This window comes from Dromaius novaehollandiae, chromosome 23 (assembly GCF_036370855.1).
Source record: "Dromaius novaehollandiae isolate bDroNov1 chromosome 23, bDroNov1.hap1, whole genome shotgun sequence".
Classification (NCBI taxonomy): Eukaryota; Metazoa; Chordata; class Aves; order Casuariiformes; family Dromaiidae; genus Dromaius; species Dromaius novaehollandiae.
In genome coordinates, this window is record NC_088120.1 from 6,522,775 (window position 1) to 6,549,701 (window position 26,927).

At 60.1% G+C, this 26,927-nt stretch overlaps 1 protein-coding gene across 3 annotated transcripts in view; it reads left to right on the plus strand.

Moving 5' to 3' along the window:
- Nucleotides 1–17,450, plus strand: part of TMEM200B (transmembrane protein 200B) — a 29,336-nt gene extending 11,886 nt beyond the window's left edge. Inside the window, exons 1-2 of one of the 3 annotated variants that reach the window (XM_064524949.1) lie at nucleotides 7,234–7,557; nucleotides 15,577–17,450. In XM_064524949.1, the coding sequence (XP_064381019.1) occupies nucleotides 15,600–16,931 (1,332 nt within the window). In that variant the 5' untranslated portion in view covers nucleotides 7,234–7,557; nucleotides 15,577–15,599 and the 3' untranslated portion in view covers nucleotides 16,932–17,450. Of the gene's footprint in view, nucleotides 1–7,233; nucleotides 7,558–8,629; nucleotides 8,735–15,576 lie in introns of those variants that run through there. The other 2 variants (XM_026096655.2, XM_026096656.2) reach the window with 2 other exon arrangements.
- The last annotated feature ends 9,477 nt before the right edge of the window (nucleotides 17,451–26,927 follow it).

The following is a 26,927-nucleotide window of genomic DNA, read 5'->3' on the forward strand; positions in this document are numbered from 1 at the left end:
TTTCCTTTCCCCTTTCCTTTCCTTTCCTTTCCTTTCCTTTCCTTTCCTTTCCTTTCCTTTCCTTTCCTTTCCTTTCCTTTCCTTTCCTTTCCTTTCCTTTCCTTTCCTTTCCTTTCCTTTCCTTTTTCCTTTCCTTTCCTTTCCTTTCCTTTCCTTTTTCCTTTCCTTTCCTTTCCTTTCCTTTCCTTTCCTTTCCTTTCCTTTCCTTTCCATTTTTAAGATGAAAAATTGTTCACCATACAAATCCTGACTTTAATCTTCATCGCAGTCTTTAGCGAGGAGATGCTCTGGGGCAGCAGGCTCGCTGCCAGGGGAAAGATTTGCCACCCTGGCGGCCTGAAATTGCCCATTTCTGGACCATTGACCATCCCCTTATCCTTGTGTTTGCCCTCTGGAACGGGCAGCAGGGAAGGCAGGAGGCGGGAGGAGGTGGTTGCGCAAATGCAAGCAGCTTGCGAGGGCATCAGCGCGGCGGGCTGCAAAGAGACGTCCGACCCGCCTGTCCTGCCCGCGGTCCTGAGCAAAACTTCACCTCCCTGCGCAGGGAAAGACCTCGCGGGTGCTAAACCGTCCTGCTTTCTCCGCAAGCTGATCGCCTGTCCCTGGAGTCCTCTCGCTCCGGCAGTGTCACCTGGGCGAGCTCCAACTGTCGGCTTCATTTCTCCAGCCAACGCCGAGTGGCTGGTGGCTCGCGTTATTTTTAAGTGCATGACGTTCTTCCCAGCTTCTTCTTCTTTGGGATGACACATCGTGGAACGAGTTCCCGCTAGCTGCGCTGGCCAGAAAGGCTGGTGAGGGAGCAAAGGCGGCAGGTGCTCCTGGCCGTCGGCACAACCGCGGCACGCAGGCGGGCGTCCCGTGGCTGCTCCCAACTCTCCAGGCAACTCTTCCTCCTTGGAGCTGGTCCTTGCCCCACCTGCAGCTCCGCCACATAAAAGCCCTTTCCGGAGGGAGCAGCTTCTCTTGACCGGCTTTTTCTTGTGTCCCATCAGCTGTGGGTCTGACTGCTTTTATCTTCACGGAAAACAGTATGTTGGAGGTGCGAACCTGCTGCTAACAGATATTCCAGCTGCGGTCAAAATACATTCATTCCCCTGTTACGTCTCGAGAGGGTCAGGGGGATCCAATGAAAAGATTTCCATTTTGCCGATGATAAATAGGCAAGCGCAGGGCTCGGGAGCGGGTCCCCACCACCTCTGCCCCCCGCCACCTCCCCTGCGGTCCCCAGCGCCCGCCGGGGCAGAGGCCCCCGGCTTCGTCCAGCCCTGCAAGCCAGGAGAAGACATCAGAGGCACAAACCTGCTTGTCCTGGCTCAGCCTCTCTCCCCAACCCAGGCTGCATCATGGAAAAAATGTTCGCGAGCCTCCGGCCGAGGTCCTGGCACAGTGCCCGGCCATCGCTCGCGCCCGGGACGGGCCGAGGAGCGACACGGGGTTCCTCCTCCGGCCGGGGCTGGGTGCTTCTCCCCTCCCTCCTCGGATGCAGCAGCATCCTCTCCCCAAATTAATCATAGCACCCCTGGAAACGCTCGGATGGGGAGAGGGATGCTGGTTCACGAGCCGGGGGCGAGGGGACGCGGCGCGCACCGCGTGCCCAGGGCTGCTGTGGATGCGCGCGAAGCGAAGCGATGTCCTTGCCGTGTTTTGGAGCAGCAAAGAGACTTTTTATCCACCAGCACCGAATCAAAGAGAAGCAGCTCGACTTTTTTGCCTTCCCTCTTTCCCTTTTAATTTAAGACCCCTGGCAAGAGGGTGCATGATAAACTGAGAGATTAAATGCCTAATGCCTAAGGATTTGGGATTACTGAGGCCAGCCTGGACAGTTTGAGGGAGACCGATTTATCTGCGGAAAGGCAGGTTTTAAGCAGCAGTCCTGCCCCGTGTCACCTCCCTGCTCCGGGCAGGGCCTCGCCGAGCCGCCGTTCGTGCCGGCAGTGCCGGAGGGACGGGACGGCCACACTGCACCGAAGCCAGCACGGAAAAAAGCACCCAGCCCCGCCGACCTGCCCCTTCGGCTTAATTAATTCAGCAGCGTTAATAAGGATTAGTCCTGCTCGCTATTTGCTCTCTCCCGAGCCAGCAAACGGCCTCTGTCCGACGGCCGTGCGATGAGACTGCGGTACCCGGGGTGGCCCCGGCCCCGGTGGGACGAGCAGAGCAGAGGGTCCCCGGGGACCTGACTTCTGTGCTGATGGGTAAAGGCAGCAAATTGTCCCTGTCATAAAATGAACACACATCGTCTTGAAATCCCCTCCGCCTCTTGGCCCCGCTGCTCCCAGCTGCAGGATTTCGGGATCTTGCTGCTTTGACGGCTGGAAAATCGCTTCTGATTTATTCATGGCCACTTCCCGCCCATTAGCTTTAACAGCTTCTCCTCGCTCCGTCTCTCTAGCCAGCGCGCTCCGGTCCCTTCCCGGCCGCTGCTTCTCAGGTCAAGCAAAGTGAGATGCCGCAGCCCGGATAACAATTTCCTGGAAATAACTGGCACGCCGGATTCCCATCCTTCCCGTCTGACCTTTCAAACAGGGAAGGAAGACAATGCCAATGAGCATCCCCTCGCTAGCGTCTTCTCCCTTTGGATCTCCTCACTCAACAGAAGCAATTGCAAAGACGAAATTTGGAAGGACTGGTTGGACTTCCTCCCAGCTGTGAAGCCATATGGCCAACCCCCCCCCCCCCAAAAAAAAAAAAAAAAACCAAAAAAAGCTCTGCTCCGGCTTGCCAGGGATGCGAATGTGCCCTGGGGTGAATCCCAGCCTTATTCAACCCCTCCCTGGCCACCGATCGTGATGAGGCTGCTAGTGGTGCACCCCGTATTTAACTCGGGGGGTTGGGAAATGCATTTGCTTATTAACACGGGCTTCACGTGCTGATCCAAGGGATGCTCCTGGCCGGGGCCCGGGGCTGCAGGCACGTCGGCGAGGGGGAATTGGGAACGGCGAGGACGATCCCTTTCGGTGCACTCTGCCCATCCAGTGGGTGCTTTAAAGGCTTCGCTAAGCTTCACCTGACTCACTGCGCTCATTAGCTGCCGCTGGAGCAATGCTCCGCGAACGTGAGCCATCGCCTTTCGAGCCTGCCGGGGGGTCTGTGACCTGACAGCGATGAGGTCCACAATTTAATTCAGCGCGGTCTGCAGATGAGATGTCCTCTGCGTGTGTTAAACATGGTGCCTGATCATTTCCCCTGGGATTTCTCTTGTATGATGAGCTGTAATGAAGATGTGTTCCCTGATCTCCCGCCTGCACCGCCGTGATTTTGCATATTTTTGATTTTTGCATTTGATATTCGGCTGTAGCCATCTGCCTCCGGTGAGAGTGGAGCCTGTCCGGAGTTTTGCCCTGCTGCTGCTTGGTCTGAGAGAGATGGTTGGAAAGAAGCATCGAAAACAAGAATTTCCTTCCTACAAGACGTAAGTGGAGTCAGAAACCTTATGGCTCATTTCTAAACGAAAAGGCAATCGCCAAATATTGCACCTCCATGCAACGGCCCATCCCAGCTTCCACCGACGTGCTCCCCGGGCGATGGGGAGCTGCATCTTCACCCCCGCCGTGAGCAAGGAAACGACATTTGCAGTCGGTGACAGCCCAGCCGGGCAGGTCCATGCAGCCGGTTGTATCTCTTCCAGTGCACAAACCCCTCCGTTGGACATGCCCAACTGCTTAAAAGTAGGACACGAACCCCCACGCGGAGCCAGCCCCGGAGGAGGTGGTACCTACTTATTCCCTCCAGCTTCCTCTTCCATCCATACCGGGTCAGACGTGCTCTGCTCGAAAGAGCGAGATTAAAACCAGCTCCGATGCAGATTTCCTCCCCCAGCTTGTCCTAACCCTGCGCCGTCGGCGCGCGAAGCTAAACGTCAAAGCAACTTTTGGCTCGCGGCAGTCCCGGCTCCTCGCGTCTCCCCGAGCTTGCCGGTCCCGCCGGGTCTGCAGCGTCCCGCTCCCCGGCCTCCTCCCTCAGCGGCCTGCAGAAACGTCGGGGATGCAAACGCAGCAGGCAGCGGTACCGTTTCCAAATATTCTCTGCCGAGCATCCTCCCGTGGACGTGTTTTTGCGGCCCTTCGGTTGCATAAGGCTTTGCAGAGCTAGGTTTTGGCCCGGAGTTGTCTTCCCTTCAGCTGGAAGACGGTTCCTGGTCGCTGTTTGTGCGGAAGGCGTAATTCTTCGGACCGCGTGTGGGACGGGGCTCTGCAACCTGCCGGCCTCCTCGTGCGAGGAAACACGACTTTACACGGCAGCGGAGAAGAGAGGCCGTAAATCAGAGCAGGAGCGTTTTGCATTCGGCCTTGTCTCCTGCCGCCAGATGTGAGAGGGGTAGAGACTAGGATGCAAGGAAAGTTTGCAAAACAGGATTAGGAATCCCTGGGAAGGTGAGCGTCATGTAGCGTAAAGCTTCTGAAATGCGTTAGATCAGCTCTGACAGTCATTTTGCAAATTCGGTTAACTTTTATTAATCTGTGAAAATGTTCGGCTTTTCTTATTCATGACAACGGGTGACATTTCCAGGACTCGAGACGCGAGGCTTTTCCGAGTTCTTACGGAAAAGCGAGAGATAATTCCTTTTTCCAGGACAGACAGATAAGGATTTTGCATCTACACAGTGACTCGTAGCAGAGTTTGCAGGGCAAGTCTGGGTGTTTTCAAAGCCCTTCGCTCGCCGCTGCAACGGGGCCACCTCGGAAGCGGGATACGGCAGCTGCGGGAGCAGACGGGCACGGAAAATGCGGCTCGAAGGCTCTTTGGGAAGACACTGGCCTAGTGCAGCATCAGGCCTTTCCCAGCAGAAGTTTGTCCAACATGTTCTTTAAACGCCTCCAGAGATGGAGGCTCAGCTCCCTTCCAGCGTTGTCCTATCCTCACCATCGGGAATACCGCACGGATAGTTGCCGTTACCCTTACCGTCTCTCTTCCAGCCTCCGAATGCTCCTGCGCCTTCCCCGAGCCGAGGATTGTGGGCCCGGGACGTGGCCTGGGCTCCCTTCCCTGCTGGATCCCAGGCGGATCCGGCGGCTCCTCTCTCCCGGCTCTGCCGACGGGGAGGGTTTCTGCAGCCTCGGCAAGCCGGGGCCGAGTCCGCGCTCCGACAGCTGGATGTTCTCCGGCGTGAGTCATCCCCGCCCCGAGCTCCCAGCCGCTCCACAACAACATTCCTTCTCCGTGATCCAAGATCCTGGCTGCCATCAGCCGCTGTCTCCTTCTCCCGCCTCGGTCCACAGCGTTCCTGGTATCCAGGCTCCAGCCCCAAAAGAGGCAGCAGAGAGCAGAGATTTGCCAGCATCGCCGGCCGCAAGAGCTTAGAAAAGGCGCCTTCGGACTCCTCTCCCTCCCCCGGATCGAGAGGGAGGTGCCCAGGACCGGGAGATTTTTTGTTTCTCTCTTTAAAAAGCAGCCAGTGATGTGGATTTTCTTCTTTCAGGCTGGCTTTTGCTGTTTCTGCAACGGAGTGAGCGCTGCCCGCTCTCTCCCGAAGCTCCGGGACGGGCCCTGAGCCCACGGTCCGACGCACCTCCTGTCCTGCAAGCAGCTCCCGAGCCTCCCCTCTGCCCTTGTCCCTCTCTGTCCCTGCTTCTTTCTCCCAGCAGCACTTCTGCCCCCGGGGGGTCATTTTCTCCTCCCTGTATATCCTGGGCTCATCCTACACTGGGCAAAGAGCAAAAGCAGGAGGCGAGAGGGCAACTGCGACATCTTCTCCCCGCCTCGGTGGTCTGGGTGCTGCAGGCACGGCGGAGGAACCCTGCGGAGCTCTTCCTCCTCTGCAGGACCAACTCATACCGGAGGGTCCTCTCCCCCACGCCCGCCTCCGGGCAGGCTCCAGTCCCGCGTCCACCACCCTTCATCCCGTTAACGGGAGACCCAAGGTAGAGGGACGCCCTCGGGACGTGATGCCCAGCTCCGGCACCGGTGGCTCAGCGCTGGTGACCTGCTTTGGAGCCCGTTCCTCCGTAGCGAATAAGCGGCGATGGTGCGAGTGCGACTGTGCTTTGTCCGGCTGCACTCGGGCCGCGGGAATGCCGTCCCCGTCCCGCCGCGGGGACACGTGCTGACAAAGGCGGCTGAGCTCCTGCCACGTCCGTCTCTGGGTCTTTGGCTGGCTACATCTGGCACAGGTACGGCCCCGGAGCAGAAATCGCACCTTCCTCCAAAGCATTAATTGCTCCTGGATCGTGGGGAGCCCAGATGGTCTCCGGTGGCAGCGCAGGGAGACCTGAATGTGTCGCTGAACAGCGTAAAAAGCCAAAGTCGAATATAATTCCTCCCCGGGAAGTCTCGTTCGCCAGCTCTCCCGGCTCACTGGGATGAGCTGGGCACGACGCCGCAGAGCTGGGCGTGAGGTCTAGCACCTCTTTAACTAAACACCCGACAAACAGACCTTCCGCCTGCCGAGGGGCAGCGGCGGGGGGCCCTGCCGAGGCTCAGCCCCCCCCGGCATCGCCCAGCAGCGGCGCTCGGTGCATCGGGACGTGCGGGAAAGCCGCGATGAGCAGCGCGGCCGGTTGTTGTGCGCGTACAGGGGACGATGCTCAGCTCCGACCCGAGCGGCTTCAGCGCGTTCAGGGGAAGAAAAGGATGTTCAAAACCCGCTTCTTTCGGAAGCTTTTCGTTGTCCCCGGCCGGAGGGGAAAGCGCAGCCTTTGCAGCCCGCTTTGAGCACTGCCTGAGGGAGCCTGCTACCAAACGCCGCGGCTGCAGAAGTTAACTTGTTATCGTGCGTTTATCCCTCCTCTCCTGCAACTTTCCAGCTGGAAGAGGGGAAGGAAAGGGAGTTGCCAGCACCGTCGCAGGCCGCCCCGGCTGCGGGAACCGGGATGGGACCGTGCACCGCAGGCTGCGCGGCCGGGACGCGGGACGGGGAGAAGGGGCCCCCCGAGCGCTGCGCATCTGCGGGGCGAGCGGCGGGTCTCATCCTGCGCCCGGGGCTGCTGGAGCTCGGGGTAACGGTGTAAGCGGCAGCGGGGCGGGGGGGGGGCGGGGGGGGCCCAAGGCGGACTAAACCCGGCTGCATTAAGCCCCGTCCTTCTCCCTCGCTCCGCTCAGAGGCTGGAAAATCCCCCGGCGAAGCCGCGATAATAAAATCGATCCTCCCGAAAGCGATGGCAACTTTCCCACGGCGCGGGGGGGGGGGGGGGCCGGGGCCGCTGCGCTCCCCGCGCTCCTCCTCTGCCGCCCGGCGCGGGGGGGGAGCAGGGAGCCGGCTCCTCTCGGCGCTGCCCGCGGGGGGCGGCGGGGCGGGGAGGGGAGGGGAGGCGCGGCGCAGCGGAGCGCAGGGAAGGGAAGGGAAGGGAAGGGAAGGGAAGGGAAGGGAAGGGAAGGGAAGGGAAGGGAAGGGAAGGGAAGGGCCGGGAAGGGCCGCGCGGCCCCGCCGCCTCCCGCCCGCCCCGCGCTCCGTCCCGGGCGGCTCCGAGCCGCCGCTCGCGCCGCTTCTCCATGGCCCGCGCGGCCGCGGCGGCCCCCAGCGCCCGCCGGCCCCGGCGCAGGCGGCGGCGGCCCGGCCCCGGCTCCGGCTGCGGCTCCGGTCCCGGCCCCGGCGGGAGGCGCACGGCTCGGCGGCCGCCGGTAAGCGGGGCTGGGGCGGGCGGGACGGCGGCGGGGGGCGCCGGGGCACGGACACGCACACGGACACGGACACGGACACGGACACGGACACACACACACAGGCACACAGAGTACAGCCCCGGGCATGCACACACACACACACACACTACCGGCCACACAACCACCGGGCACATGGATACCGGCACACGCACACACATGCACACACGGACACCAGACACGCGGAGACACACGGACACTATGGACGTGGCTACACACGCACAGACGGCTGCATACAGCCGCAGGCACACCGGGCAGGAGCTAGCAGACACAAGTGTGCACACACGCTCACGCACAGGCACACACTCATGCACACACGCTCATGCACAGGCACACACTCATGCACACACTCATGCACACACACACACTCTCATGCACACACACACACACTCACGCACACACACACACTCATGCACACACACACGCTCACGCACAGTCACACACGCTCATGCACACACACTCATGCACACACACTCTCATGCACACACACACGCACACACTCATGCACACACACACACGCTCACGCACAGGCACACACTCATGCACACACGCTCATGCACAGGCACACACTCATGCACACACTCATGCACACACACACACGCTCACGCACAGGCACACACTCATGCACACACGCTCATGCACAGGCACACACTCATGCACACACTCATGCACACACACACACTCTCATGCACACACACACACTCATGCACACACACACGCTCACGCACAGTCACACACGCTCATGCACACACACTCATGCACACACACTCTCATGCACACACACACGCACACACTCATGCACACACACACACGCTCACGCACAGGCACACCGCCGCACACCCACACGCGGCTGGACCCCCGGAGCCGGCAGGGCGGGCGTTGCGGTGGCCACGGCTTCCAGCACTTTTTTGCAGTCCCCTGCGCCTCCTCGCAGGGGCTTGGGCGAGGGCCGGTCCCGCGGCTCATCCCTGCGCCGGGTTCGGTTCGGGCGCCGGGAGGAGAAGGGGGTGGGACCCCCCCCCGGAGCTGCTGGAGTTCGGGAGCGGGAGGCCTCTCCCTGTGCCCTTCGCGTGCCGAAATGGGTGACCGCCGCCGTGCCGGGGGGGAGCCGGACTGCGGCTAGACCCGGGGCGCCTGCGAGGTGGGTCCGGTTGCTTTGCATCCTTTTCCCGAACTCGGAGGCTCCGTGAAACCACGGGGCCGGCGGCAGCCTGGGCTGGTGCCCGGAGGGGCTCGGTGGCCTCGGGGGTCCCGGGTGCTGCCAGGAGGCGAGCGGGTCCCGGGGCGGGGGGCAGCGCCCAGCCCAAGGCCGAGGCCTAGGGACGCTACGCGGGGAGCCGGGGGGGAAGCAACGCCAAGCCGTGTGGGAGATGGGAGGCTTAAAACACCGGAGGAAGCCCGGCCGGGAATGTGTCTGGGAAGCCCTGTCCAGGGATGCATCCCCCGGCGGGAGGAGGTGGATCGCACATATCCGTCCCCCCAGCTAACTCGGTCCGTGCCGGGGAGCGCCGCGGACTTGGCAGCTCCCTGGAGTCAGCTCCCTTCCTCCGCCCCGGCCGGGATTTTCAGAGGAGCAGGAGGGAAGGTGCCAAACTCAGAAAGAGTTTGGTGCTAATTCCCTGGAAATCCCAGCCTGCGGAATTCTTTTTTTTTTTAACTCTTTCCCTTTTTCTTAGCCATGGTGATTTGCTAGTTCTGTGCTCGCCTGCATCCCGGGTACCTCCGTTGCCCTGTGCGGCTTCCCAGAGGTAGGACTTTTGCTAGGAAACCCCTCCGTGCTCCCCGGCCCTCCTTCCCCTTCGAGGAAGGAATGAAGCTGATGTTAGAAATCCGTTCTCCGTTTAAATTTAGACGCCTGCATTATCTCAAATTCGGAGTTATTAATTATTTGCATCTGGTTCATATCAAAAAGTTGAGCAATGCAGATGTCCTGGTTTCAGAATCAGCCTGGGGGAGAAACACAACATCAGCCAGCGTTTCTATTGTCTCCGCGAACAATGGACCATCCCAAGCAATGAGGAAATGCAAACTGCTTTTAAGGGGCCTGACATGAGTTAAGTGACCATCTAAGTTGCTTGATCTCCTAGCTGTGGGTGACCGGAGCTCATTTCCCAGCCGGAGAGCTTAGTCTAATTAGCAGAGCAAATCTGGGTAAGGCAGGCTCTGTAATTAGTAATCAGTTGGGTGTTTGCACACACTTTCTTTGCCTGCGGGGTGGAAAGGAATTTAGCGGGTGGCCCCGATTTGAAGGGGACACTTGGAGGAGTCAAGGTGAACGGGGCGCAGGGAGCAGTCCCGCAGCGGCAGGGATGAGGCTGCTCCCAGGGCTGCTGGCTCGCCCGCGGCCGAGCGCGTTGCTGGGGTGGGAGGCCGCTCTGCCCACCAGGACCTTCTGCTCTGCTCCTGTAGGTCACTCTTAGTTGGGTCTGCTCCTCTAGGTCAGTCTTAGTTGGGGCTGCTTCTCTAGGAGCAACTGGGGCTGCTCCTCTAGGTCAGTCTTAGTTGGGGCTGCTCCTCTAGGAGCAGTTGGGGCTGCTCCTCTAGGTCAGTCTTAGTTGGGGCTGCTCCTCTAGGAGCAGTTGGGGCTGCTCCTCTAGGTCAGTCTTAGTTGGGGCTGCTCCTCTAGCAGCAGTTGGGGCTGCTCCTCTAGGTCAGTCTTCGTTGGGGCTGCTCCTCTAGGAGCAACTGGGGCTGCCCTTCTAGGTCAGTCTTAGTTGGGGCTGCTCCTCTAGCAGCAGTTGGGGCTGCTCCTCTAGGTCAGTCTTAGTTGGGTCTGCTCCTCTAGGAGCAGTTGGGGCTGCCCTTCTAGGTCAGTCTTCGTTGGGGCTGCTCCTCTAGGAGCAACTGGGGCTGCCCTTCTAGGTCAGTCTTAGTTGGGGCTGCTCCTCTAGCAGCAGTTGGGGCTGCTCCTCTAGGTCAGTCTTAGTTGGGGCTGCTCTTCTAGGTCGCTCTGCCAGTGGGATCTAACCTACCCATCGCTCCGTGTCTGCTCTAGTTTTGCTCTGTCTGCAGGCTTCATCCTAGCTGAGAGGTCATTGCTGGGGGAGCCCAGCTCTCCTCCTGGCCCTGCGTGGATCGGCAGCAGAGCTGGGCAGAAAGCAAAGGACTTGCCCCAAGCAGTAGACCTGTTTCTCCCCCCAAAACCATCACATTTCTCCTGTAAGCCGCTGTGCCTTACTGTATTTCCAAGCCACGGTGCTGAGCCTGGTGGCTCCTGTCCACTGGCCGCTGGCTGGGACGTGTGATCCAAGTAGGTAGAGCCAGCAAGTGGCTTCTCCACCGTTCGGATTGGCGTGGAGCGAAGTCTCCGTCAGGGACTGCTGCTGGCCATGGAGGTGGAAGGGACGGTTGTCTCCGGAGCCCCACGTGCTGTTGCTGACACTGTTAGACTGTCACGGCAGATGAGTCCGTGTATAAAGGTCTCATCGTCCCATCCTCTTGTCTGGGAGAAACTGAGGTCTCCACTGCTGCAGGTCCTGGAGAAGAAGGGAGGAAAACTAGGGATTTTTCAAACTGATGAGCCATCACTGGCCACTGGCAGAGAAGTGGGCTCGTCCCAAGTCGCTTGTTCTCCAGCAAAACCTGGAGTAGAAACATTTCTAAACCTGGGTTGGGAGGAGCTGGCACGGGACCCTCAGCCCAGGACCACAAGGCGCTGGTGGTTCCCGCTGTGAAGGGGGATGATCCTTCCCGAGCTCTGCTGAGCACTGATGCTTGTGCGAGGCAACCAAATTAATTACGACTGATTAACGGGTGCCCTAAGCAAAAGCCGACGCCGGAAAGACGGATTTTGTCAGTGCGTCAGGGAACGTGCTGCTGTCACCGTGGTCGTGACACAGATTGACGTGCAGGGACCGAGCCCGCACGGGGCTTTGCCTCTTTGGGCCGAGAGCTGCCGACGCGAGCTGAGCCATCGCACAAGCTTTTCTTTTGCTGAAAGCTGCCTGTCTGCTTTATCTTTTTTCTCCTGCTTTATCTTTTTTCACCTTAAATCCGTAGCCAGCGGTGGAAACCCCGTCTCGCTGCAGGACCTCGGACTCGCGGGACCCGCTCGTTCCCGCTCCCGCCCGGCAGCGGAGGGAGCAGGGATCCCGCGTGCCGGCGCTGCTCCCGCTCCCCGAGATTCCCTCCTTGCCCCTGTGCCGGGGGCGGCGTTGGAGGTTATGCCGAAAGGGAGCTATTTTTAACCGGCAGACTGTCATTCCCGTTCCCTTTGCCTTCGGCGGTGGGCGGTGAGCCGGGGAGGGCGGCTGCAGCGCGGCTCAGCCCGGGGGCCCGGGGCGTTTGCTCCCTCTTTGCTGCCGAGCGAAGGTTTCGGGGAAAATCGCTCAGGTGGGCGCCGGGATCGTGGGAGTTGGAAAGTGACCTAAATCCTGGATTTTTCCAGCATGGGGCTGGGTCGGGTGCGCTGCAGCCTCCTTTCCCATCCCCTTCCCAAGCCTTTCCTGCAGCTCGGGCAGGCGGCCTGGGGACGGGGAGCTCCCGCCGCTTTGGGCAGTACGGACGCAGGCGAGGGCCGGATCTCGCCACGGCAGCAACGGGAGTCCGAAAATACACCTGCCCTTGGCACTGCAGCTCGGTCCCTGCAGGAACACGATGGGGCGGCGAGCGGCTGGCCGAGGAGCTCGAGCAGAAGCAGCAGCTCAGAAGCGTCCCCAAAAAGGGCCGGCAGCTTGCCTGGGATTTCCCGCAAACCTGCAGATCGCCCTACCAAAGGCCTTTCCCTCACTCCTGAAAGCTGTTCTCGCAGCCCATCGGAGGTGTTGCCGGCCGGCTCGCAAGGGGGATAAAGAGGAAGGGAACAGCCCAGACCTTGCAAGATGCTTGCCCCTTTTGCAAGGCATTTGTCGCTTTTGCAAGGCATTTGTCGCTTTTGCAAGGCATTTGCCCCTTTTGCAAGGCATTTTCCCGCGTCTTCTCCGGTGCCTCCGCAGGATGATATTTCTGCAAAGGTCGGCTGCAAAGTGCCACGTGCGTCCGGGCTGCGGAGGCTGCGTTTGGCCCCAGGGATGTGGGGACCCAGCGGGAGCCCAGAGGGGCCCGTCCCCACGCCCCAGGTCCGGCTTTGTCAGATGCTCTGGGGCTTAGTGTCACATTTTAGGCGAGTCTGAGGGAGGCGGGAGAGGATGGGGCCGGCAATACTCCTTCATTATTGGGGGGGATTAGGGGCATATTTGTGTTTATTTTAATGACGGGCTTATTGCAGGGATTGGAAGCTTAACTTTGAACTTGGCAGCCTGGCAGCTGAGCCGTCATCCCGCGCTCTGCTCCTAATGACATTTACATTTCTATACGGCTGCTTCTCCGAGCGGGAGGCGTTGGGGCCGGGGAAACACGGAGGGAGGACGGCAGTGGGGCCACAGGCCGGCACGGCGATGCTCCTGCCCCGGCGGGACCCCGGGCCCTGCCTCCCTGCTTAGCAATTTTTAGCGATGCTGAGAAAATATCGCATCCGTCGGTTCGCGTGAGCGTTGGGGGTCTGCGAGTTTTAGAGTTTGACAGCGATGCTGTTTTTTTTTTTTTTTTTTTTAAGCGTTTATATAACCTTGGGGATTCTATTAATAAAAATAATGGTTTTGAACTCTGGGAACAACCATCTCCAGCGACGAGCAATTAAACGCTCCAACTTCTGAAAGCACGCAGCTATCGGGCTCCGGGAGATAAGGGGAGAGGCACCGGGGGCAGGAGCATGGCAGAGGGCTGGGAGGCAGCAGCGGGGTTTTTGCCGTGGTTTCGAGGTGGCAGGAGAGGCTGAAGGGGATTCCCTGGTTGCACGAAGGGTTTCTGAATGGGCATCCCCGAGGATGGTGAGGCCGAAGGCTCAGCCAGCCCTTGGGGGGGTTAGCTGTCCTCCGCCCGCCTCTCCTCATCCTCCCTTCCCATCCTGCGCTGGCAGGCGGCCAGGGGAAAGAGGATCCTGCTGCCCAGAGGGGGAAAATGAGGTTGTTTCAGGCTCAGCCTGCGGAGTCGGGACCACGTGTGCCAGCACATGGTCCGGGTCGGGAGGCCAGGGAGTGGGCAGCATCCGTCCGCAGCATCCGCTGTATCCTCAGCATCCGCTGTATCTTCAGCATCCGCAGCATCCGCTGCATCCGCAGCACACTGCCGCTTTCCCTTCTGCCAAGGCGCTTTTTAATAACCCCCGTTTCCCAAAGCAGCACTCCTGACCTCATGGAAAACCACACATTCCCGCAGAGCGTGGGAATGACGGCCAGGCATGGCACGAGCCAGGTGCCCGGCGGGCCGGACCCGACGGCAGCCCCTCGGGGCCGCGAGCCGGGGTGATGCCCCGCACTACTAGAGGCTTCGGAAAGCAGCTGCCGGCTGTGCCGGCTCCGTGGGGGGAGCGGAGGGGTCTCAGGGGAAGCTAAACGAGATGGGCATGGAATTAGGTTTAAAGAGGCACCATCAAAGCTTGTCCCCAAAACCAGGACCTGTCCATTGCGTGTGTTTGTCACAGCTTTGGGGAAGGGACCGTGCGCCCCGGAGGGGTTTATACCTTCACCCCCCCCCAGCAGCTGCAGTTGGCATCAAAGAACCTTTGCAAAGCTCCTGGGCTTTAGGGATTCTTCTTATTTTTTAATACCTAAGTTGCCAGCATGGCATTTAAAGGGTTTAATATAACATTTAGGTTGCATCTAAGATGGTGATTAAGGAAAGCTGGGAACATCATCTAAATAAGGGTATTTGGAGGGGAAAGAAATACAGCCTTTAGGAAGTGTTAGATTGCCTGGTTGTTTCCCTTAGTAGCAAAATGTTTTGCAAAACAAAGCAAAAACTCAGTTTTTAACTCAAGGGTGACCATCGCGTTGGGTTGCTTCTATAGTGATGTTTATCGTAGCCTCCCCTTGCAGTGCGAGATTATCGCCTTGTTCCAAAGAAACCTTTGAAACCGGCACCCAGCGGTGGGCTGTGGGTTTGGGGGTTTTGTTTGGGGTTTTGGCTTTTTTTTAATTTAAATCTCCCTCATTCAAATTGTCACAGCTTGACAGCCTTGAGCCGGGAACATGCTGTCATCCTGAAACTCATATCTTTAATTCCTTCCCTGTGATGCTAATAACACCTTATATGATTAAGACAGGGAAAAAAAAAAACTCGGTATCTCATTTTCCTCCCATTGGCAATGCTGTTTGCTGGCGCTTGGCGCTTCATTCATCTTGGAGAGTGAAATTAGACTGGTCGCTGGCCCCCGTCCTTGCCTGCCTTGCGTGCCGGTTGGTTCCTAATCAGATCTGTTTTCCGGCTTTTAATCACTGAATCGCGGTGCCGGCGGGCTGCTCGCACAAACCCGTTTGATTTAGCGGAGCGGTGACCCCCCTCACGTAGCCTGCTTTGGACCGCGTCCACGCTGCGGTTCTCCTGTCCGACCGTCGCCGCGCGTCCCCATCCGTCACCCCGTGCAGGGTTTGGGGACGGTCCAGGCGGGCCGGTCTCTCTGACCCGAAATAAGGACCCCCCCGTTGCAGCCCTGGGAGGCTGTGGCTGGAATATTGTGTTTTTACGGTGTTTTCTGCTCCGTGACGTGGGGGGTGATGTTCCAGCAGCATTTCTGAGCTCGCTTGCTTTGTCGTTGGCATGCGCTCGCCATCGAGGCCTTCGTCGTGGTGGGCATCTCCCTTGTCTTGGTGGCATGATGATCGGCGTCACTCCGTGGCTGCCTGTCTCCGTGCCTCCGTTTCCCAGGTGTAAATGAGGTGGGGTAATGAACAGCACCGTCCCTAGGGGTGTCCCGCCGAGCTGGCCGGCGTTTGGGGCTCCTTGAGCCAGGACACGTGGGGTGAGCTCCGGGTCCTTGCGTGGCCAGAGCCTGGCCGGCCCTTCTGCACGTGTCCTAAGTCTCTGTGGCCCATTTTGTCATTTTGGTCCCCTCGGTTTGCTCCCCTGCCGCCAGCACTGTCCCAGGACGTGACCCTCCGGACCTGCTAGTGATGCCTCCTCTTTGCGTTTCCCTCCTCCCCCTTCTCCCTCCTCCCCACGCTGCAGGAAGGGCCGGTGACACGGAGGCGATGACTGCCGAGCGCGCCGAAGCCAACGGCCCCATGAGGAGCCAGGACGCCGTGGAAAACAAGCCGCCGGCTCCGGCCGCCCCGTCGCGGCGACGCAGGCGTCGGCGGAGACGCAAGCCACCGCCGGAGGTGGCCGTGAAGGGGCAGCTCCGCATGCGCTCGCCGTCGGGCGTCTTCGTCATGGTGGGCATCTCCGTGGTCTTGGTGGGCATGACCATCGCCGTGGTGGGCTACTGGCCTCACCGGGCCGGGGCCGGGGCTGGCTCGGGGAACGTCAGCAGCCCCGGGGACGTGAGGAAGGAGGTGGCTCACGCTCGCCACTTCCCGCACAGCGAGAAGCTCAAGCTCATCGGCCCCGTCATCATGGGCATCGGGCTCTTCATCTTCATCTGCGCCAACACCATGCTCTACGAGAACAGGGACACGGAGACCCGCCTGCTGATGCAGAAGGGCCTCTACGCCATGACCGCGGGCCTCCCCGAGGCGGCCGGCACGGAGGACAAGTTCTGCCAGAGGAGGGCCGGCCAGCCCGCGCTGAAGGCCAGCGCTGAGTGCGTGGAGGGCTGCTACGAGGTGGATCCCACCTCCGGGGTCCTCCAGTCGTGCCCCGGCCCCGGGAGCAAGTGGGCTGACTGCTACGGCCCCAACCGGCTGCAGACCACGGCCCAGCTCCTGCACCACCGAGGCGTCTCCCCCTCCGTTTCCCTCCTCAGCGTCCGCTCGGGCTGTGGCGGCTCTGCGGAGGGAAACCTCAACCTCTCCTTCAGCCCCGGGGCCGAATCCCTCGTTTCTTCTGCCGTCAACACCCTGGCGCTCCCCGTCATCAAGCTGAACAACCGTCTGCTGGAGACCGCGGCCGTGTCCGGGGGGGCTGGCGAGGAGGCAGAGGGGAGCCCCGCCGAGGAAGCGCGGAGACCTTCTCGGGCTCTTCTCTCCCACAGCAGCGGGGTCTCCCCAGGAGGACAGGGCCACCAGGGCAGCCATGTTGTCATCGACATAGACGGCAGCTGCCCCGTCCCCGCCGCTGCGGAGACGCCCCTGCCCTCCGAGGGCGCTGGGAAGGCGCTCAGCCCGGACCTGCAGCCCCACAACCCGGGACACTCCCAGTCCCTGGACCTGGGCAGGCCTGGGGTGCTGCTGGTGGCTCCCATCAAGGACCGCAAAAACCGGAGCTGGCCGCGGCTCGACCACCTCAGCCTGGTAGGTTACGCCAAACTGGAGAGCACGGGCGAGTCCTCCGACCGGCTGCTGGACCCAACGGAGCAGCAGAGCGGGGACGAGGCCAGGCCCAGCTCGTGGCAGGTGGGGATCGAGCAGGGCTCGCGGGTCTGACTCCGGCAGAGCACCGACACCGTTCTCCTCCCACCCTGCCTCTCCCAGCCCTCGTGGTCTCTTCACCACGTCGCTTTGGGGGTTGCTGGGCACGGGTTTTGGATTGCTCCTCGTCGAAGTGGACGTTGCGGTGCTGGAGGGAGGTCCCTTTGCCGGCGAACGAGGCCCCGACCTGCTGCTCCTTGGGCAAGACTCCATGCGAGGGGGGACGTCCTCTTCTCCCCAGGGGCAGCTGCTCCCATTCCTCGACCGGGTTCTCAGTGGATGCCCTTGGCCTTGCCTTACAAGCCCTTCTCCCGGTGTCTTTTGCGGAGGAAGCCTCACTTGAACCCGAACCCAGGCTGAGATGGGGACACAGGGCAAGGGGTGCCCTGGCAGCCCCTGCGGCACTTTATTTCAGCGGGGCCAGGGTGGGTGGCAGGGAGGTTTGGGGTGGGCCCCCTCGCCCAGCCCACCAGGAAGTTTGCTTGACCAGAGCACGTAAGCCTGATGGGGCTATTAAATGTTATCTCGATGCCATGAGGTAGTGACTCGACTCGTAGTCTTGCATTAAGGATGCTTTGGGGCGGGGGGGAGCGTGGCTCTGCGAAGAGCAGCTGGTTTCCATGCGTGTTGCCACCAGAAAGTCCCTTTTCTGGTGGTCAGTTTGCTGCCGTTGTCGGAGCGGTAGGAACCCAGGAATAGGTTCAGTGGGAGAGCGGTGAGGTCTCGGTTCGCTGTGGTCAGACACCTTCCCCAGGCCCTGTCTGATGCACGGATGCCAGCGCAACGTCTCTGCTTGTGTTGGCTTGCTGGAGTATCACCCAGTGAGTGCCAGCTCCCAATTTAGCCTGGAAGCACATGGAAATGTGTGCGGGAAAGATGGATGGGGAGAGTTTTTCCTGGAGAAAAGCCATGATTTAATTGTGACCAATTTCCAACCCTTGAAAAGTCTCTCCTCTCTCTGAAGTGTCTATATTGGCCTCAAACCCAGGTACGAACCTGTCTTACCACTAGTTTGCAAAGCCGCTGCGCCTGGAGAAGTCTCTCTTGCATGGGCAGCAGTAGAGAAAGCAAGAGGGTCAGCATGGATGACATTGCCAAAAAAACAGACTTTTTTGAGAGCATGGTTTGGGTTGTGAGCGTTTTCCATAGGTCAAGTGACACTTGCCGTCTTCTAGTGCCTGTTCCCCAGGGAAGGACAGAGGCTGGTGCTGCCTGGGATGGCGACGTTTAGCAGGACACATGATTTGTTCTTAAAGCTTCATTATTTAAGGGGAGATCCAACTACAGCTCGGTTCTCACGCTACGCAGCCTTCACCCTTTCCCTCTTCATCCTCTTCCCAGCAGTTTGGCTAAGCAGAACCTGGACCAGATCCCTAGTGTTTGTAGCTCTCCAAGGCCTAGCTGCCTCCTTGCAGGCTCAGGTTGAGAAGATAACCGAGAGGTCTCGGCTCTTTCTGGAGAGATATGGAGCTGCTTGTGAAGATTAGGCAATGTGTAAGAGCACGATATAACCGCACTCCGCACACTTCTAAGAGCAGATGAGAAGCTCAGGGCTTGTTCTTGCTGTGGAGATGCAGGTGGGCACGTGGCCTTGGCGTCTGTCCTGCTCCGCAGCTGGCCGGGGAGCTCGGGTAGCCTGTCACTGAGACAGGAGCTGCCACCCACCAGTGCCTTCTCCAGGTGGCTGCGATGTTCAGCCTGCAGCGGTGGGTTGGGTGAAGGAGATGGGGCGAAGACCTGCAGCCGGCCTTGAGGTCCAGCCACAGCTTTTCATTTCTGTTCCCTTTCCCCTGTGTCTGCCAAACTTTGGTGCCATGGGCAGCTTTTGTGGGTGACGCCGGGGCCTGGCCAGAGTCTCCGGCTGTCCTTTCCTCTCGGGGTAGGGCACCTTTGAGAGTCAATATTTATTTGTGCTATTTGATGAAGGGCGTGAGTAGGTGGAGGAAGGGTGCGATGGGGAAGCATGCGCAGTGGGGAGGGGGCTGAGCGTCGGTGGGTGCTGGTTTTGCCCGTGCCCCATTAGGTGCCCTCTCGTTAGCCGGTTCCTTTGGCCACAGAGCTGGAGATGCTTGGGACGAGGTTGCGTTGCAGATGCCTGCACTGAGATTTGCACGTAACAGTCTCTCCCAGGCTTTGCCACGGGGGTGAGGCAATCCCTGGAGCTAAAATATCACCGTATCAAAACCCTCCTTTACTTTAACCAGTTAAAAACATCACAGGCAGCCTCAATAACCAGCCTTCCTCCCTGCACAAGTGTGTCCCAGATCCGCGCGTGGACGTTGTCCCTGCCACCGCTGCTGCTGCTCTCCTGCTTTATCCTCCCCCCGTCTCCTGTCTGGCACCTCTGCTCTCGGGAAAAGCAACCCGTGGAGAGAGCTGTGCCCACAGATGCCTCTGTAGTAGGAAAACATGAAGCAAATGAAAAATAGAGAAGTTCCCGCTGGTGGGTGAAGATGGCAGGCGCAGCTCCCGCGCTTGGCTTTGCCTTTTGCAAATGCAGGGAGCGTTTTCAAGAGTCACATCGGCGTTTGGGTTTCAAAGGCGAGCCGAGTTCAGAGGACACTGCTGGGAGCTTGGGGATGTGATCTTGGAAGGAAACCAAGAGCAAAGGAGCGGAGCGGAGCTGCACAGGGATCTCCCGCCTCTGCGGGGACGATGGGGCTCGCATCTGGTTCATCCTACCAGCAGAGGCAGGAGCCTTGCTGTGGCCTGGGACCCACCGGAGCTGAAGGGACTTGGGGGTTTCCTGCTCTTCCCCACAGCGTCCTTCGGGCTTAGGATGAACAACGTGGCCACCACTGGCTGGCAAGGGCCAGTGTCCCCATGGGTCACCACGGAGGAGCCCAGAGCAGGACACGTCTCTTGGTATCCTCCGTTCCTCCAGCAAGGTGGCTGGGAGAAGCTGGTCCCCAGGATGCTCGGGGGGGTGGGGGGCACTCGGCCATTATGGCGATGAGCATCACGGACTGATTTATTCCCAGCTGATGGCTGAGGTGAGGGAGGTCCCAGCCCGAGGTTGGTGCCTGGATGATGTTCGCACCCACCGCGCCGGCCGGGGAGGAGGTGCTGGGGATGCGGCGTGCTCAGGAGTGAGCTGGGGTCCAGAAGCAGCCCCATGCCAAGCAGCCAAGCGAGGGGACGCGTCTGCTGCCTGGTTTTTCTGCAAATGAGACATTTTGCTCTGGCTGTTTCTTTCCAAATCCTTTTGCAGAGCTTTTGCCCTGCCCTCATTTATCCCAGAGGAAGGAGGGAGGAGAACCAGGCTTGCAGCTGTGCAATGTGCAGCAGAGGGACAATTTGTCCCTTTCCCAGGTCCTCGCTCTCGTGTAACAGCCATGTCACTAAAGTCCCTCTTAGTCCTGCCTTCATGTGCTCTGTCCACCGCTTTGGTCCTTTGCACACCCACGGCCACCAGCTCGGCCCCGTTCCCCACTGAAGTGTCCCTGCAATGTCCCCAGTGGGTGAAGCACCCCAGAACCTGGGTCACAGCGCAGGGTGCTCCCCACCAGCACCAGTATTATTATCGCTGGCCCTCCGCCAGAGGGGAAACATCCGTGCCTCGGTTTCCCCGGGTGAAAAGCATCTTGCCGTCACGGTAAGGTCCATGGGAGCCCTTTGCGGGGACTTGACGGGGGGCAGATGCCCCATGGGACTCCCAAGAACATCTGGCCTCCGGCTTGGGCTGCGCTTTGACGTGCTGCCAGAGGAGAAACTTATCTTAAAATAAGGGGGGGGGGGGGGGGGGGCAAGCGCTCCTCTGTATCACAGAGGTGTTGTGGGAATGCACTACTTACCGGATCCCGGCGTGCTCCTAGAAAAGCTGAAGTGCCAAATATGATACAGCAGGGGACGTTTAAATAATTGAACCTTTAAATTTAGCTTCCAAGTGAACGAAGGCGCTGGCTCCTTGGGGGCTGGATGCTTCCCCTCTGCTTCCTCTCGTTGAAGCTGTGAGAGTTTTGCTGGAGTCGCAATTGCAGAGTTTGACCTGTCCAGTCTCCAAAAATACTCTCCCCTTTTAAAGCAAATCTCAGTTTGTTCTGCACCACCGTGGTGGAAACCCTGCCCCGGCCATGGGGTCCTGGAGGAAGGGGCAACGGCCTCGAGCCTGCCCGGGGCGGACGCTTCCCCGTCTCAATTCTCCAGCCTCGGGGCTCAGCCAGCTCTGCGGCTCGGCCCTTCCTCCTCACCGCTCTTTAAAGATGCTAAGAAGAGCCCCAAAGCGCTGGATGAGCAGCTCGGAGCCGCATGGAGAAGGACAGCTCTGCTCTCCACCAGCTTGCGAGGCTTCAACGGTGGCATCGCAGATGGTGCCGCATTGCTGCTCTTTCCCTGCCGAAGCCCGTCGTGGTGCAGCACGGGGGTTGCATGGTCCCTCTCTGCATCCTGGCTCTCCTCGCTCCCCGGTCTGAAGCAGCACCAAATCCCAGACCTTGGAAACCTTGGGAACAACAGCTTTCTTCATACCCAAACAGCCCTGCAGAACATTTTGGCTTTGAAACTGCTTATTCTGGCAAAAAAACCCCATATCTTAGCCCAACTCTTCCCAGCAGCTCCATCACAGACGTCGCCCCTGCCAGGGTGGGCAGCTGGGCGAGAGAGGAGCCTCTTCGGTGCCGGGAGCCAGTGGCATGGGGCAGGACCACCACTGGCATCGGTGTTGGCATCGGTCGTGCCGCTCGCCCAGCTTTCGTCGGCCCTCACGAATAACAGCGCTTGGCACCGTGGCTGGGAAAACGCAGATTAAAAGCCTGCGAGAAACAAAAGTGCTCTGCGCTGATTTGAGGAAAGTCAGTGAATTTTCCACAACATGTTTTCGTCCCTTTGACAACTTGGCATGTTTCATTTTTGAGTTTTTTTTTTTTTTCATTCGATTTTCTATCTTGTCTTCCAAACGGGAACAACATCTGCCGCAGGCTCTATTGCCCAGGGCAGATATCGCCGGAGGCTTCAACGGGACGGGAGCCTTTGGCGGGGGGGGACTTGCCACGAAACAGCAGCTCACTGGGGGCCAAACCTGCCTCCTCCCTGCAAGCCCCCTGGTACGACAGGCGATGCCAAACCTTGCTGCCACACACCTGCACTATTTCTGCGGCTTTGCAAGAAAAACCCGTCCCTGTTCCTGATGCAAAGGCTCCCCGAGAGCTCGCACGTTGGCCACCCCCTTTGCCGGGCTGCAAACGGCTGCGGTGCCGAGCTGGCTCGCTTTGCCGCGCTGCCCGCGGTTTGCCCGGGCGTCACGCTCGGCCGCTGCTGAGCTGCTGCGCGGCGGCTTCATCGCAGCATTATTTCGGCACGGGTTCAACGCAACGAGCAGCAGCGGTCGCCAGCCCCGGCGTGGGGGCTGCCTCGAAGCCCGGGGCCCTGCCAGGAGGCTGCTTCGCTCCGAAAATAGCTTTGCATTTAACCAGCGGAGGCTGGAGCGGAGGCTGGGGCCTGGGCGCCGGGTTTGCAAACGGCAGCGGGTGATTTGAGCGTGAAACCCGGCAAGGAGCCGAGGCGGCAGGGGCTCTGCGGGGTTTGCTTCGGGGCTTTGCTTTTTTCTTTTATTTTTTTTGCTTTTTTTGTTTTCATTGGGGATGGGGGGGGGGCTGATTGGGGACATTTAGCCCGGGAGAGCGGGAAGCAGCGGTGACGCGGGCGGCTGGCGAAGCAGTCGGAGCCGGAGGGGACCCTGCGCGTGACTTCTCCAGGGAGCCTTTTCCCCCAGGGGCTTTTTCCTAAGCCGCAGAGGAATTGGTTCAAAATGCAACATTACTTAATTAATTCTGGGCAGTGAGGAGCCCTCAGCTTCCTCCAGGGTGAGCATCAGCTGTGCCCCCCCCCCCGGCTGCACCCCTGCCCCAGGCCATTGCTTCAGGGGTCTTTTTTCCCCCTATAACAGCACTTTTCTTCCCCGTCCTGCTCAGGAACCAGCTCTGGCCACGGGCAATGTTTGCACTTGCTTGCAGCAAGGTCTCAACTATAGATTAATCCCTGAGCCGTGATCCCCCAGGGGCCTGGCCCCAACCCTGCCCGGCCCAGGCACTGCCTCCACCGAAGCGGTTTGTACGGAAAGGAGGGTGCTTTCATCCCAAAAACACCAGCAGGAGAAGCTCTAGGGTAGGGCCGTAGCTCGGGCTGAGCTGCCCGGGTGGAGCGCGACTTCCCTGCTGCAGCAGAAATGGGGATTTTGGGTCATCCGCACGCGCTGGAGGATGGAAAAGGTCCCTCTCTGCCCGCGTCTGGTGTCAGGGCTCGCTGTGTTTAGCCCGGAGGCCAAAAACAGCCCAAAAAGGGAGCTGGAGGAAGAAAAGGCTTTATTTTACGGAGCTGCACTGCAAAGCAGCAAACGGCAGCAGCGAGGGGCCTGAGGCTCCCCAGCCCCCCAGGGAAAGGGGGGTCACCAGCATCGCTAAATCCTCCCCAGGTGCTTGGCGAGGTGGGTGCAGCTGGGCTCGCTGGAGGTGCGATTGCTCCCCACACAGCTGTGGCCACTTAGCTAACGCTGCCCAGGCAGCAAAGCTGCCGGCTCCGGGCTCCTCGCAGTGGTTTCTGCTTCTTGCACCAGTCTTGCACTGGGGCATGTGGTGGCCCTGGACCTTCCCAGCCGGTAAGTCCTGCCTTAGGGCTTTGGGGCTAAGGAAAAGCGCCCGGCTCGCTGCACCGCGCTTGCAGCACAGCTGGGGAGGCCAAATGCTGCTGCGGCGCTTGGGGAGAGGGTGCTCTGCCAGAGCCACTGCCTGGGCGCCGGGAAGAGGAGGTGCTGGTGCAGGGGCCAAGCGCCTGGGGGGTGAGTGATGGCTGGAGCGGCATCCCAAACCTTTGGGGCTGCAGCTTGTTGCAGGGTGGGAATAAAATGCATAATTTTAATCAGCCTTATAGCATCTCCCCGACTTTCCAAACGTCTGTGCTCTGTTTTGGTGCCTGGTGCTGCTCGCTGGGTGCTGGCAGGGAGGGTGTGCGAGTCCCGTGTGATGTGGGGGCATCTCGTGCCTGCTCGAGCGAGCAAAGCCCTCGGTAAAGGTGGCCCGGGGGGGGCTCGAGGGTGCCCGGTTTGGGCAAAGCTGGCTTTGCTCTCGCGGGGCTGTTGGCGGGGACCCACGTGGCTTCATCCGTCGCGGGGGCATCGCGCAGCACCTGCACCCCTCGGCCTCTGCTTCTCTAGCTGGAGACCTCCCTTTGGCCCAGTGGAGCAGCCTGGGAGAGGCAGCCCATGGGAATGAGCCCTTCCCGGGAAGGGTCGGGAGGAGCCGGCGCTATCGCCGGTCCCCGGGAGGCCCCGCGGGCCCCGCTCCGTGCTGCTTTCGGCTGCAGCGGGCTCAGTGCAAGGACTCGCTCGGTGCCGCGGAGGAGCAAATCCCCATGGCTGGCGCTGAGCCGCTCCGGCTAATGCGGGATGAGGCAGCAGCCGTAACCCGTTCCCCACCGGACAGGATTCCCTAAATATCCAGAAGATGCTCAAGCTGAAGGCAAGCGATGCCCAGGTACCCGTCCGGCACCAAGGGGTTGGCCGTTATTCCCCTCTCCCTGGGGCGTTGAGGGAATTGGCGTTTCTGGGGTTTGGCCCAACCTTGGGAAAACCCTGTCACCCATCTGGACAAGCTCAGCAGGATGCATGTGCGGGGGGGAAGAGGGCAAAGCTCACCCTCGAGCACCCCAAGCTTCCCCACCGTGGAGGAAAAGCCACGCGGCTCCACGGAGCCCCCGGGATGCAGATGGCCCCGCCGGGAGCGGGGAGCGGTTCGGATGCGCCGCCGGAGACCCAGCTGATGGGTTACGAAACGGTGCCCCCAAATTTCGCCTGTCCTCCAAAGAGCTTAATCTTCAGGCAGCCGAGCAAAGCCGTCCCCGCGCTGCCGGAACAGCCTGTCTTTGCCCCGGAGGTCGGCGCACTTGGCCCGCGCTGCCGCCGCTGATTAAATGTTGTCGGCTCTCTAAATTTACCTTGCACTCATCAAATTAAGCGAGACGCGGCCAGCCCTCGGGGAGCTGCCGCTTCCAGCGCGGCGAGGCAATGGGGACACTGCACAGGGAGCTGCGCAGGGATTTCGTCGCTTGTTTGTCCGGGGAAAAAAATGGATAAGGAGATGCTGTTTCCCAGCTCTGGGGTTTTGGAGGTGAAGGAGGTTTCGGCACCGCAGGGCGCACAGCGTGCCGGCCCGGAGGCGATGGATATGTTCCCATTGGAGCTGGCAAATTCCCCCCAAGCGCTGGCACGTGGCCTCAGCACCAGTGAAGGGTGGGATGCTCTGCTTTCCCCCAAAATTTGTGGGCGGCAGAGGGGGAGCAGGGCAGGCACGAGGCTTTTGGGGGGGCAGCATCCCTTTGCACGCAGCATCCCCTGCAAGGGGGAGGTCACCCGTGGCCAGCTGAGCCCTCAAGCCCGGTGCCCGCCATCCCGCTGTGTCTCTCCCCCCTCTAACGGGCCTGGGGCTGACGTGCCTTAAATACAGCGGCTAAATAAATCCCGGGCTTCCTATCGCTCTTGGCCGGTGGCCGCTGCCAGCTGGCCGGGGCTCGCGGGTGGGCGCAGGGCCAGCCCGGGCTGCAGCTGGGCCAGGAGCGTGTTTGCTTTGGAGGGAGCCGGAGCCGGTGCCTCGCTCCGGGCTCTGCCGCAAAGAAACTTTCTGAGGCTTCGCTGGAGCTGGTGGGGCTTCGTCTCTGTTAGCAGCGGTGAGGGGGGCTCCAGCCTGCCCCAGGCAATGTCCCCCCAGGGGCTGGTGCTTGCTGCCCTCCAGCCCGGGACTTTCTCCTCCTGCCTCGGCTGGGGCTTTGCAGGGGACGGCGCCTCTGCAGCAGGCTCGTGGCTCACTATTTATTTATTTATGCATTCATTTTTTTCCCTTTTCCCCCTTGCTTTTTGATGCTGGGTCAGGGAGAGGAGCCGCAGGCGGCCGCTGGAGAGGGCTGTGACCTCCTGGGGCAGCTCATGCCACCGCTTTCCGCTGCCGGGAGAATTTCTCTTGATTTATCCGACTTGCTTAAGACTTTTGTGGATATATATATATATATATATATATAAAATTTATTTATTTATTTATTTTGCAGCTGGGCAGAACACCGCCGGGGCAGTACCGGTGCGGAGGGCCTGCCACGGTGCTGCCCTCCGCATGGGCGTGCAGAGGGGAAACTGAGGCACGGCGCTGGGGCAGGCAGTGCTCTTGCTCCTGTTGTAACATAGCCACCCAAAGCGGCACTGGATTTCGGTGCCTCTGCTCTGAGCTCCTGTTTCTGAGCCCGTCTGGTGAAGGAAGGAAGGGTTTTTTTTGGGTTTATTTTTTTTTTTTTTTTTCCCCCCCCCCCTTTTCTTCCTAACCCGCTGCATCCCGGCACTACGGGGCAGCAAGCGTGTTGCAATGGGAGCCGGGTGGCTTCCCGCAGAGCCAAGCGCTGCAGAAAGGAGGAAAAGCAGCGGGGCAGACCCCCCACCCCCAAAACTGCCAAAAGCTCTTGGCTTGCAGCTTGCAAATCCTTTAGCTTTGCTCCCCCAGCCCGGGGTCGCCCGGGACCCAGCTGTGCCCTGGCGCTGCCTTAGCAAACGCGACGCGCTGCTCGGCTCTGCCTCGCTGCAGGGAGCAAACCCAGCGCTTCTGACACACGACGGAAAAGCTGCTCCGGCGGTGGCCGTCACCCAACTCTCTGCGGCCGGCTTTTATGGTTCCTTTTTAATTTTGCTTACAGTACAGCGGGATTTACTACTTGGCCGGGCTTGAAAGCGCAGGGCCCGCGGGCGAACGGGGTGGCGGGGCCGAGTGACAGTGGGGTGAGCGGCTCTCCCGCACCGGCTGCATCGTGTTCCTGCGGGGTTCAGTGGCATCCGTGGAGCAGAAATGGTCCCCGGAGCTCAGCTGCACCTCAATGCAAATTTATTCACTAGCTGTTAAATATAATATAATGCTTTCGTGAATTAGGCGGTGATGCTTTAGGGGATGCTCGTCCCCGGGCCGGCCGGCGCGGAGCGCGGGAGAGCTCCAGCGGCGGCTGTGCACAGCGGTGGTGTCGGGCAAGAAAGGCTCGTGAGACAGAGGA